The sequence below is a fragment of the Mytilus trossulus genome, chromosome 8 (assembly GCF_036588685.1).
Source record: "Mytilus trossulus isolate FHL-02 chromosome 8, PNRI_Mtr1.1.1.hap1, whole genome shotgun sequence".
Lineage (NCBI taxonomy): Eukaryota > Metazoa > Mollusca > Bivalvia > Mytilida > Mytilidae > Mytilus > Mytilus trossulus.
In genome coordinates, this window is record NC_086380.1 from 19386131 (window position 1) to 19400557 (window position 14427).

The 14427-nt window shown below is 31.8% G+C and overlaps 1 protein-coding gene across 1 annotated transcript in view; it reads right to left on the minus strand.

Moving 5' to 3' along the window:
- The window catches only part of LOC134680670 (nucleoredoxin-like), a 41328-nt gene extending 27660 nt beyond the window's left edge, over window positions 1-13668 (minus strand). Inside the window, exon 1 of the mRNA XM_063539804.1 lies at window positions 13247-13668. Coding sequence (XP_063395874.1) covers window positions 13247-13564 — 318 coding nt within the window. The 5' untranslated portion in view covers window positions 13565-13668. The remainder of the gene's footprint in view (window positions 1-13246) is intronic.
- Between the last annotated feature and the right edge of the window lie 759 nt (window positions 13669-14427).

Consider the following 14427-nt stretch of genomic DNA (forward strand, 5'->3'; position numbering starts at 1 on the left):
AAAAACAAAATAAAACGTGAAAATATCCTTTAAAACATGACGGAACACTTTACAGTAATTATAGAATAAATACGAATATTTCGTTCTTTTTGTGTTTGTGTGTATGTGTATTACATATTCAATGAAAACGCATTAATTGTTACTTTGACGCGTTAAACATGTCAAGGATTAGAATTTGTCAAGGAAAAGTCCCGTTATCTTCATGCACAAGTTTCTCTATATGTACATCCAGTTTACATGAAGCACCACAGGCCAACATTTATCACCATCTGACATCATTTCACTAATCTACGTGTACATATCTGTTTTAAGTGGTTTATTGGATAAAATTAATAGAAATCAACATGCCATTAACTTTTTCACACCCTTCAATCTATACGCTAGTATATGGCAGCTGTATAAAGAGTAAACAATTATCAATTATACCGAAAGCGGGTGCGCTTTTCATTTATTTATATTTCTTGAAAGACAAAAGAAAATCACTGTGTTTTGCACAAAATTTATAATATATAGATAATGGTGTATTTTTTTTATTGATTAATATCCTTTTATTCACATGTAGCCAATCGTTGTATACCGTAAATTGAATTAAGAAATTTAAACGAATCAGGAACATAAACTGTTCCCAGAACGAATCAAGAACATCGTAAATATAAAAAAAGAAGATGATTGCCAATGAGACAACTATCAACAACAGATCAAAATGACACAAACATTAACAACTATAGGTCACCGTACGGCCTTCAACAATGAGCAAAGACCATACCGCATAGTCAGCTATAAAAGGCCCCGATAAGACAATGTAAAACAATCCAAACGAGAAAAATAACGGCCTTATTTATGTAAAAAAAAAATGAACAAAAAACAAATATGTAACACATAAACAAACGACAACCACGCTACAGGCTCCTGACTTGAGACAGGCACATACATAAATAAAGTGGCGGGGTTAAACATGTAAGCGGGATCCCAACCCTCCCCTAACCTGGGATAGTGTTATAACAGGACATTCCTTAATTACGAGGGGGAAATTGGTGTTTTTTACTTTTAAACTATATATATATATATATATACATTTTTTTAACATTATTTGTATGCTCTTTTCGGTTCTTTTCGGTCCTTTTCGGTTCTTTTCTGTAAATCGTCGCTCTTTTCTGTAAATCGTTACAAACCAGGTATGTCCTGAATCTTACAGGTATCACCTTTTATTCGTGCCAATTTTCGACATACCTTTAAAGCCAAATAAGAAAGAAGAGACCTTCCGAATGGATGTACCACTCAAAATAAACCCTGGTTTTCTTGAAATCTTACATTAGTATACTTAATGGAGCGCATTAATCCTCAATTTTTAATTTCAACTAGACAAGTAAATTTGGGCTCAAAATGGTCTTAATATATTTCTCTTCCACCAAAAGTTTCATTTCTGCAAATTTGTTGGGTAGTTCAAGTAAACAATGACATCAAATGCACTATTTTTTGTCCCGAGTAGGCCTACTTTTACATACGTTCTAAATTTGAGGGATTAATTGGTGGTCTGACACCTGAAGCAACTCTAAAAATGTACCCTTTGTTTTAATATTCAAATTCCATTAAAAGGCATTCTCTTCACATTACACATGATTGTGTTTTTATTGGTGTTGTTTAAAATCTACTCTAGAATGTATCCCCAAATTCTAAAGTGTACATTTCAGCAAACTAAGGGCTTTAAGCTTGGTTTTTACTCTGTGAGAATTTTCCCATAATGTATTGTCAATTAATGTGTTATTTTAAGACTTGAAAGTGTTTTTCATAAAATTTACTAATTTTTAGTGTAGGCAAAGAAAAAAGGTTTTGAAATTGTAACTTTTGTTAACCACACAAGATTTAAGAGTTAAAAGAGCAAAAATTTCTGAGCCCAAAGTCAGATATGAATGTTTGGGTAGCAATACAAAGTATTAAATTTGTGTTTCAGCAATCTTTTGAGCTACCATTGTGTAGCATATGACTGATCAGTGTTTTGGTCCATTACAAAGCATAGATTATCTAAGGTATTCATATGCCATTAGCATGTTAATACTAGCCAGTGATTGTAATATTTTCCACTGGATATTAAACACCAATCATCTGGGTAGTCTTCTAACATTGATGTAAGTAAGTCATAACATTTTAGAGGATTGACCAGGTTGTCATTCAAGAAAATCCTTGCTATAACATGTAAATCATATGTCCATCAAATCAAATAAACTACTGGTTGGACCACAGCTGTTGTCTTCTCTTTGGTGAGGTTGTTGTTTCTTTGAAACATTCCCCATTTTCATTCTAAATTGTATAGTACTATAAAATCAAACTATTGCATCATGAAGTATTAAAGTAACACTTGAGTTTTTATTTCAAACAAAGACTCAGGGCTAAGTCAATAGGAGAAAGGCTCTATCAATGTTTTGACACTTAATCAGAAGACATTACAGTATTGCTTTTTAATGTTTCTACTGAGTATCAAAACAAATAAAGTAAAACATATGTATTCCATAGGGCTTTATGATATTTATGTATAGATAAGTATGACAGTCAAAATATGATGTAGGTTTATTAAAGGAATAATGTAAGATGTGAATTAAATCCCTGAAGTACAAAAAATGATGAAGAGACTAGGAGATTTACGTGATTGAGGTTATAAGAGGCAAATTCTTTTATTTAAGATTTTAAACATGTTTAAAACATGTCTGTAATAGTCAGAGTAAGCGCCCTAAAAGTTTTATAACTTTGTGGTTAGGGCCTTACATAATAAAGATAAATCTAAATTTTTATGTCACAGGGTTTAGGCCATCGTAAAAATAAGCTCTTCAACACTAATACATTTATTTATAGATGTAGCATAGAGTTTTACATCCACATGTCACAAGTATGACAAGCAGAGCTCTTGGGATTATATTGGAGACTCGGGTTGATACGGTGTGTGATATTGAAAAAGCTATATCATATTCACTTTATTATATACATATACCTCAAGTAGATGTTTTTTTATGTGACATGACGTCATACAAATATTAAAGGAGGTTAGAAATGACATCATACAGATTATAGGTTTGACATGACATCATACAGATTGGGGTTTTGATAAAGCATTTGCAACAGTGACTGCAATCGATGATGTGACGTCATACAGATTAAAGGTGTGATAAAGCTTTTACAACCGTGCTGATATTGATATCATAACGGGTGGCTGATACAGCACGCTTGTCATTGGTTGTATTACACATACAATTTATCTGTATTTACTACTAAGTATATAATAAAGAAGATTTATAGCTATATCAGATAGATATATGCAATCTAGTTTTTGGTTTAAAAACATTAATGTGTGAAGGGTTTTAGTTTTTCATCATACACTTAGACCTAATTTACCAAATTTCCTGAGTACCCTAAAAAAAGGTATCATTTTTTAGCTGTTTCCCTTAGAAGGAATATAAATTGAGAGTTAAATCTTGAAGTTTGTTAAATATTTTCATCACATGCCATTTTTATCAAAAGCTTTTGATATCAATAGTTACTTCCAAATTAAAATTTGTTTAGACCGAGGCTTATGTATATATTACTGTCACCTTATTATACTTTGCATGGCAGCAGTCCAATTTTTTTTGATATCCCTGTTTTTGATTGGCAAAGGGAAACAACTCATGCTAAAGTGAGTAATAACAGAATTAAATAGGTAATTGCTAAATAGACTATTCCAAAAACTCAAATTCTAAAATGTATAAGGAAAGACAAAGACAATCAACCAGGAAAGACGATTTAAGAAGATGTCAGTAAGTTAGATAATCATTAACAAGTCACAGCGAGCTAACCAATAGGCTTATACCAGTCACAATATATATAAAGTAGGAGATACTAGTAAGCTCTCAGCACTCAATTCCACCAAATATAGGTAAAATACAGAAAATGTAGTTCATAAGTGCTTCTCGTTTCTCTTATGTTTATAGATTAGACTGTTGGTTTTCCCCATTGAATGGTTTTACACTTGTCATTATTAATGCCCTTTATAGCTTGCTGTTCAGTGGGAGCCGTGTTGAAGACCATACTTTGACCCTATAACGGTTGTGACTTGGATGGAGAGTTGTTTCATTGGCACTCATAATACATCTTCTTTTATCAAAGTTGAGAAAAAATTCTATGCAATCTTCAAAATTCTTTTGGTAACATTCAACAAGAAAAAGTACAAATCATGAAACACTTTTTAGAATGCACTTATACATGTTATACATGTTATAGTTTACTTGGTGCAAGTCTTTACAACAGACCAATATTTGTTTGTTCAAATTAGAATTACTAGCAAAGCAGGAAACACAAAAAATCATTAAATAGGATCTAAATTCAGTTCCATTGTGGTTGATAATTTCATTTTTCAATTATGATTTTCCATAAATGTCCCCTCTTTTGAAAGTTCCATGAATTTATCGTAATAAATCATCATCGTATTGCCTTTTAATTGCAGCTAATTTAACAGAGCAATCATTCGTTTATTTTCTACTTGCCAATATCAAATTGTTATCAAATTATCATTGATTTGTGACATAAACATCAAAGTAAAATTATCAATAAATAAAATTTAATTATTATTTGATATGATTAATAAAGAAAATTGCAGAAATATTTTATAGCATTATAATTTTGCACTGAATTCAATCATCATAGAAAACACCATGTTACTATTTTCAAACGATTTTTTCATTCATTTACCCTATTTCAGTGCAATGAATGTAAGATGATGTGCATTCTTCGAGTGCTTTCAATGCTTTTGATGTCATTTTTAACTGAAACTAGCCAACAAACTGCAGAAATTAAACTTTTCATGAAGAGCAATATTTTAAGACTATTTTGGGCCAAAATTTAGTTGTCTATCCTAAAAACTGAGAATTTATGCACTCCATAGTATACTTATTTTAAACATTTCCAGAAAACTAGGAGTTTTATTTTCATATTATTTGACTTTCGAAAGGCAGTTCTTTCTTACAAATGACCTACTATTTATAATATCGGAGTAACTATCCAAACCTAAAGTCAGTGATCTGTGAAAATGAGGTCAAAGTGAGATTGATTTGTTTTATCAATGAAGCAGCAACAGAAAGATCTATCATAGATTTCAGAGGCAGATCTAGAAGGGGGATTCTGGGGGTTGGAACCCCCTTTTTTTTATTGGACGATCAATGCATTTGATCACCGTCTTACGGTGTTTATATATCTCAACTTGTACGATTCACTCGTGTATGTAACAATGTTTTAGATTTCAACGAGAAAAATTTATGTATTACTGAAAAATTATTACACCAGGGTTTTCGATATCACAAACTAGTCAAAACATTTACTAAATTTTATTATCAGTATAAGGACATCATTCGTAAATATAGCTCAACATGCAGACTTCTTATACGTTCAGGTATTTCACATCCTATTTTTTATGGAAATATTCTTTATAAAGCACAAAGGTGTCAGTTTTCACCTCAGAAACTAACAAAACCTTTGAATAGACTTATTAAGAAGGGATATAGTATACGTAACGATACTGTTGTCAGGTCATTAAAGATTGCGTATTTTGGCGTTAATATTGATTCACTTATAGTATAGGGTCTTTGCATCAGAACTAAACACATTTATTCAAAAAACAGTTGTTGGCATGACACGGGTTATGTTCTCATATATGTTATGATGGTATGATACTAAACCCCTAACAGGAAGGATTGTGCCTGATATTCATATGATGAAATCATAATCTTTCAGTCAGTTTTATTGAAGTCTGGAGCTGGCATGTCAGTTAACTGCTAGTAGTCTGTTGTTATTTATGTATTATTGTCATTTTGTTTATTTTTTTTTTGGTTACATCTTCTGACATCAGACTCAGACTTCTCTTGAACTGAATCTTAATGTGCGTATTGTTATGTATTTACTTTCTACATTGGCTAGAGGTATAGGGGGAGGGTTGAGATCTCACAAACATGTTTAACCTCGCCGCATTTTTGTGCCTGTCCCAAGTCAGGAGCCTCTGGCCTTTGTTAGTCTTGTGTTATTTTAATTTTGGTTTCTTGTGTACAATTTGGAAATTAGTATGGCGTTCATTATCACTGAACTAGTATATATTTGTTTAGGGGCCAGCTGAAGGACACCTCCCGGTGCGGGAATTTCTCGCTACATTGAAGACCTGTTGGTGACCTTCTGCTGTTGTTTTTTCTTTCTCGGGTTGTTGTCTCTTTAACACATTCCCCATTTCCATTCTCAATTTTATTTGAATGGGGACATATAGTTTGAACCCCCCCTTGTTAAAATGACTGGATCCGCCCCTGGATTTTGTATGCAGTCATTGAATCAGGTTTAAGACAGAAATTTCTGAGCATGTATAATATACATGTAAGATAAAGATCGTCCCCCCCTTTTTTTCTTCCCTTTGAGAATGAAGCTTTATACAAATATGTATGCTTGGTGACATTGAACAGACAACACATGCACATTCTATTACCATAATTATATGTCCCTGATTTTGTTACCTACTTTGCAGGTTAGACAAATTCTTACCCTTACTCTTAAATTACCAATTCCAAAATACTGGGGGGATAGCCTTCTTGGAGTTTTAATCTACCAAAAAGTAATAATTCCACTAAAAGAGAGGTAAAAGACAACAATTCGATAAAATTCATACTCGAAAAACATCGTGAAAACAACAATACATAAAACACAATATAGAAAACTAAAAAAAAGAAAAACAGAATCTCTGGTTAATATCTGAGGAAATATTATCGTTCAACTACCAGTGCTTGAGCATGTTGGAAGTATGTACAACTAAGAATTTGACATTATTAAAGTACTCCTGACTTTACCCTCTTCAAAAAGTTCAGTGTGAATCAGTACCAGTAAAAATTCATTAGTCATAAATATTTACTACATGTACAAGTATAAAACTTTGCAACTTCTTCTGATATCAAACAAGTTATAATTACATTAAAGATCTTACATCTTTAAGACTTCAAAATCATGAAAATTACACATATTAAAATACCATTAAACTTCACTTCCAAACGAAGATTTTCAATACATTAAATACATTTTTGTACTTGGATTAAAAATTATTATGCAAATAATATTTAAATGCATACAATTTAATAACAGTTTCTTCTCATATTTCAATGTATTTATCCATCAAATAATGTGAAAATAAGATAAATTAATATAGATTTCATAGTTAAAAATTTCATACCATGGAAACAAACTAAATTCTGTTGTACAGAAATGGAACTAATTATATTACAGCTTGTACAATAAACATGATAAATACATTCAAAAACTCAATTTTATTTGATTTTTCCCCCAATTATACTCTTTTACAAATGTATTCAATAAAACATCAAAAGTTTTATAGTGTAACATAAATGCATGCAATGCACTCTCAAATTTCATAAAATCATTATTGCGCAATTATAAATTCAAACAAAAATCCAGAGGGTCTTTTCTCTGCTAAACAGACAGCTGATGAAAAATGGTGTTTGTTCAGCATTGTTCAAAATTACATTGTGCATTATTTCATACATCAAGGTAGAGAAAATAAGCAATCCATTATGCAACTATTTCTAATTAAAAAATCCCAATCAATAAAGAACTATATGCATGCTGAATGCACATAATCTCCATCTATATTCTCTTCCTTTTCCTGTTATTTTATAGTCCATCAAACTAATGGATTCTATACTTTATACCATGTTTAAAAATGCCATTGAAAGTTTTTTATGGCTTGGTACAAATATAACTCAGAATTATGGTAAAACTCTACCTGTTGATTTGTATTCTAAATACATGATATATATTATGGTAATTTCATACATCTTTGCTCAGTTTATTTTATGGATATTACTCCATGTCCTTGTTCTCCAGTTTACAGTTATGGCCATCATGATCCTGGTCAGTTTGCAAAGAATTCTGCTCAAGCCATGGCTAGAGTTCACCCTAAACTTGTAATGAGGTGTTTTTTTGCACCAGGCCAAAGGCCTTATTGTGAGATGAAGTTCAGTAATAAAAGGGCTGTTTCTTTGCTTTTAGTGTTTCTTGCTGTGCATATATACATGATATACATAGATATAGGAAGATGTGGTGTGAGTGCCAATGAGACAACTCTCCATCCAAATAACAATTTAAAAAAAAGGGAAACCATTATAGGTCAATGTACAGCCTTCAACACAGAGCCTTGGCTCACACCGAACAACAAGCTATAACGGGCCCCAAAACTACTAGTGTAAAACCATTGAAACGGGAAAACCAATGGTCTAATCTATATAAACAAGAGGCTCTCAAGAGCCTGAATCGCTCACCCTATTTTTTTTGGTTAAATCTCTCATCAATGATTAATTTGGCTTTTTAATTTATTTAAATGTTCTTTGAATCGTCCTATTTTCTTCAAAAGCAAAAAAAAATAATCATTTTCTCCTATGTTCTATTTTAGCCATAGGAGCTATGTTTCTTGACATACAAGGAAATAAAATATAAAATTTATACTAGATACTCTGAAACTCATTTAGCCTAAGTTTGGCTGATACAGCAGTTTCAAAGGAGAAGATTTTTTAAAGTAAGTCAACATGATGAACAAATTGTGAAATAAGTCTTTAAAGGGCAATAACTCCTTAAGGGGTCAATTGACAATTTAGGTCATATTAACTTATTTGTAGATCTTACTTTGCTGATCATTTTTGAGGTTTACAGTTTATCTGTATCTATAATAATATTCAAGATAATGACCAAAAACTGCAAAATTTCCTTAAAATTACCAATTAAGTGGCAGCAACCCAACAATGGGTTGTTTGATTCATCTGAAAATTTCAGGGCTGATAGATCTTGAACTAATAAACATTTTTACCCCATGTCAGATTTGCTCTAAATGCTTTCGTTTTTGAGATATAAGCCAAAAACTGCATTTGACCCCTATGTTCTATTTTTTGCAATGGCGACCATGTTTGTTGATAGATCAAAAATTTCGGATACAATTTATAAACTAGATACCCTGAAAAACATTCATTTAAAGTTTGGAAGTATTTGGCCTAGTAGTTTCAGAGGAGAAGATTCTTGAAATAGTTTACGAGCCAGGTGAGCTAAAAAACAAGAAACGAGAAACACGTATAAATTACATAAACAAACGGCAACTACATGTACTGTACATCAGATTCCTAACTTAGGACAGGTGCAAACATTTGCAGCGGGATTAAACATTTAACGATTAAGCAGGATAAAATGTACTGATTTAGTGACATGAACGGATACCCCATATTCCTTGTTTTCTATTATGTTCTTGTAAAAACATGACTTACATGCATAAAGGTTATATCATAATTTTCTTCTTTCCCTCTCCCCTTACATGCCTGACATTATTGATACTTTACCACAAATCTTAGTGAAATTGTTTATTTCTTATGATACTAAAACTAGATAGGTCATAGTAGATCTACACCATAATCCTTAACAGTCATATTTTAATTTTATATTCTTTTAAAATACATGTATAATACCATCATAAAATCAAGATATCTTTTATTGATCGCAATTGCTTAAAATTTTCAAATTTTCTGTCCTAAATGTCAAATTTTGTTTGGGCCCAAATCTTTAAGTAAATGTTGTAAGATCATGAAGATGTTCTTATCAGTCATGATAACTGGGGTGTACAAGCATGACTAGTTTGTCAGTTAATTTATCATATAGGTTTCATTATGTAAAATTTGACTTATTTACATCTGTCTATTCCCAAATTACTTAACTTTCAAATGTACAAAAATTCATAAAATTTCAAGAAAAGTAAAAATATTCTACTCATTAAATTTGTATCCCTATCAAAAAACAGCTGCATATATCTCACATCAAAATCGTAACTTTGATTGCTGCAAACATTTGTTACAAAAACACAACTTTGACTAATGAAACATTTTATTGATGATCTCCATGATATGTAACTCACAGATGTGTAGTTACATGTACTACATTAATTAATAAACAGGGGAGGTAACTTCATTCAAATGTGTCATTACATCATACATATATCAAAACTGTATCTTGTATCTATCATAAGGGGAGGCAGGAGGGGACATCAGGATCAGTTGTTTTTAAGCTCAGGATTTTGTGATTGACCCTTTCAGGATCCTGGATTACTTTTTTCTTTTTCCAGGATGTGACATCATGTCAGGAATTATTTATTATAAATTCCAGACCACAGGTTTTCATGTAATTTAGCTAGGGATTTCAAGATCAGGACCCCTGTGAACCCCCCCCTTTTTTTTCTATCATCACTGATCATGTCTTTTATGTCATATCTTATAAATTCTGTTCTAGGTCATTGAATCTAAGGAGGGTCTCCAAAATAGTCTAAATAAAGTTTCCATGTTTTGTGAAAGCTGGCATCCCTTATTACATGAATCTTTTCAATTAACTAAAACTTTGGATTCTAGTGGCACCTATTCATGGTTCACTTTTGCAAAAGTTATTCTTTCTGAATCTAACATTGATATAGATAGACTAAAAACCTGTGATAATTTAAAACAACTAGATATCATTGAGATGGGAGCCATCTCTGTGGGCCCCGCTGTCAATAACGTGGGGTAAATAAGTTGTATGGATAATCTGATATGAAGCATTATTTGAAGTTATTACATAGTCTTACGTGTGATTTTAATCTAAGATTTTAAGTTAAAACTGATAAATATTCTCAACTTACTTTCATAGTATAATAGTGATATGACTGCATGATGTGAACTCATTGTTGACTACTCTAAGGTGACTTCTGGATATATGGATTGATGTTTGAACAATATGTTTAAAGGTGCTGCCCAATTGATATTTGTCACATATTTTTAGAATTATGCCTTCAATATATTATGACCCACCAAGTATAAAGTATGAAATATTAACGGTTCTCGAGAGGTAGAGCGGACACAATTTGTTAAGAACAACGAACAGATGGACAGACCGACGGACTGACCTTTGACCTAGGACGCATACATTATGACACATTCTCTGGAGTTGGTTAATATATATGTTAAGTTGAAAATGTTTGTCAGGTATAAAGTATGAAATAATAACAGCTGTCCTCTCAAAATATAGTGTGGATCAAATTTGTTAGCGATGGACAGACCAACAGACAGACAGACCTTTGACCTAGGAAGTTGTACATACATCATGACACGCCCTCTGGTTGTGGTTAAAATGGATGACAAGTATAAACTTTGAAATCATAATGGTTCTCAAGATATAGAGCGGACACGATCTTCACCACAGGATACAGGGTTGTCAACTGAAACGAAAGTTTTTTTACCTTGACCTTTGACCTAGGAAGTTGTACATACATCATGACACGCCCTCTGGTGGTGGTTAATATACATGTAAAGTATAAAGTATGAAATCATTATGGTTCTCTAGATATGGAGCGGACACGAAAGTGTTACGGACGGACGGACAGACAGACAGACAGACGGACGGACGGACGGACGGACGGACAGAGTGATCACTATAGGGCGACCCTAATTAAAAAATATTAAAAGCTATATTAAACCCCAAATAAACTCATACTACAACAACCTGTTGATAAATAAGTTAACATCTATTGATGATAAAAGTAAATTAAATTTTATAAAGCACTTGAGCCAAATCTATTGATCAAACCTTACCTCTCTAACCTAAACTTTGAATTTAGAAAATTAATTACAAAACTTAGAATCAGTGACCATTCATTATTAATTGAAAAAGGGAGGCATTTTAAAATTCCTCGCGAAGAGAGACTTTGCAAAAAATGTAAAGTACTAGATGATGAGAAACATTTCCTAATAAATTGTTCTCATAATTCAAATATTAGATTAACATATTTTGATTGCATTTATAGAGAAAGTAATGTATTTGCTAATCTCACTGACAATGACAAAGTTATATATATTCTTAACCCATCAACACCAACACAAGTGAATAAACTAGGATCCTTTATAAAAAAGTCAATGGAACTGAGGACAGGGGACCCTTTAATATTTACCTGAATTTGTGTATATATATTGAGTTACTTAGTTATTGTCTTTATTTGTTTTTGTTGTTGTTATATGTCACAAACTGTAAAGTTTATATGGCAATAAAACTTTGAATTGAATTGAAAAAAAATTTATTATAATATTATTATTATTATTAATGTCATGTGATTAGGTACAAAATGTACTAAATCTTCTATATTTTCATTATTTTTTTTAAATCAGTGCACATCTATTTTCATTTTACGAAAGGGAATTCGGAAAGATTGATGCAAATTAGTTGACATTTTAAACAAAGTTGCCAAGAACCTTGTTCATTTTTACATATACATGTATATATAGAAGTGCTCATGTACATTACAACAATCTTTGTCATAAAAAATTAAAGCATGCATGTATACATTGCACATTTACAAAAATTGAGGAACAGCTATTTATCAAGTGAAGAGAAACCATTTTATACAGAAAAGTATTGACCATTCAAAAGTAAGAAATACAAAATCTTGTTTCTCTTAAACATGTTGAATGACTTAAATTTTGTGATGGCAACTGCAGTATTTAGAACACATACATTGTATGTTCTATTTTATGCCGTGGCAGCCATCTCGCCTGGTTGGCCGAGTCACCAGACACATTTTTTAAACCTATATACCCCAATGATGATTGTGGCTAAGTTTGGTTAAATTTGGCCCAGTAGTTTCAGAGGAGAAGATTTTTGTAAAAGTTAACGCAGGACGACAACAGACAACGCCGGACGCCAAGTGATGGGAAAAGCTCACTTGGCCTTTGGGCCAGGTAAGCTAAAAAAGGGGTGAAAATTGAATATTTACAGAATAACAGACCCCCCCCCCCCCCCCAACCCCCAATCCAAACCCTCATCTTCTGGTCACATACCCAATTCTGGGACAATATAATAGTCCCACACCTTTAACATCCACAGTCTTCTTATATATATTTGGATCCCTAAATTAATTTGATTTTAGGCTGATTTGACAATACAGATTTTCGTATTTTGTATATTTTTATGTATAGTCCATCTCTTTACTGGAGTGCAATAAATTAATTATACTGTTATATAGGCACTGTGTCTGTTATTAAGGTTTATATCAAATGTTTTAGAATTAATTAATACCAATAAAATATTTTAAATTCTAAATTTATGTGGTGTAATCTAACTTTATAAACTACTACTTAAAATGTCAATTATTTACACCTATCACATAATTTACAGGTAAACTTACCTTGTGTTTTTTGTCTGGGTCATAAGGTAAAGCCAACCATGGCATTGTAGCAAAATATTCCTTAAAACTAGGTTCATCTCTATCCCAACTCACAAAAATAATTTCAAACTTTGTACCATTCCTTTTCTGTTTTTCATTATTATAAAATTCGATAAGTTTTGGTGTAAAACCTCTACACGGCGGACACCAATGTGCAGAAAAATATATCCCAATCACAGAATCTTTTCCACATAATGACTCAACCCTTATTTCCTCTACACTTTCACCTGACAGTCTAATTACTGTGTCACCAACAAGATTTTGCAGTCTTTTAGCCATATTCCACGCTATCCAATAGACAAAACACGTCTGGTACACCGACTCACTAGTAGCGGCTTCTCTGTTGTTTTCAAATCATAAGCATGTGCGCTTTCAGATATAAATAAATATTTATCTATGACGTAAACTAGCGCGAAATCTGAAAGTGAAAGTAGGCTGATCTGATCTGATCTGAATAGAATAGAATAGGGTTTTTTTATTGACCAAAAATCAAATGGTTGCTGCCTAAGCATTGGTGAGAATCAAGCTAAAAAAACTCATATATATTGTGAATAAACGAATAATAAAATTAAATTATATATGTATTTATTCTCAAATTATTTACTTAACTTAGTGTCAGTGTTCATACGTGCATGATCTCCTTAATTCATAACAGTCACAAATATAGCAGCCCAGTTTTTCCATAAGAGTAACATTTTCTTGGGTCAAGAGCCATACAAATTTAGAAGATTCATTTAAATTTATAAACTTATAACAATTGTTAGAAATATCTTGAAAAAAATGCAGTAAAACAGATTTGAGTTAAAAAAAAAAAAAGCCGCCAGGGTGAGACAATTTGCAAAAGAAATCATAGAAGCTATAAAGAACCTGTGTCTCTCGCATGCATGTATAGTTATATATTTATTGATGCTTTGGAAATCATGTCACGTGAGAATGAGATTAAAATCATAATGTATAGTATAAGATATCATTAGATACTATATTAATATCTAAATTAAAGATAATATAGCAAAAAACTCCCGGCAAAATTTCCATAAAATTACTATCCGAGGGACAGCAACCCAACATCTGATTGTTGAATTTGTCTGAAAATTTCAGGGCAGATATATCTTATAAATGTGATGAACATTTTTGCCACCAGT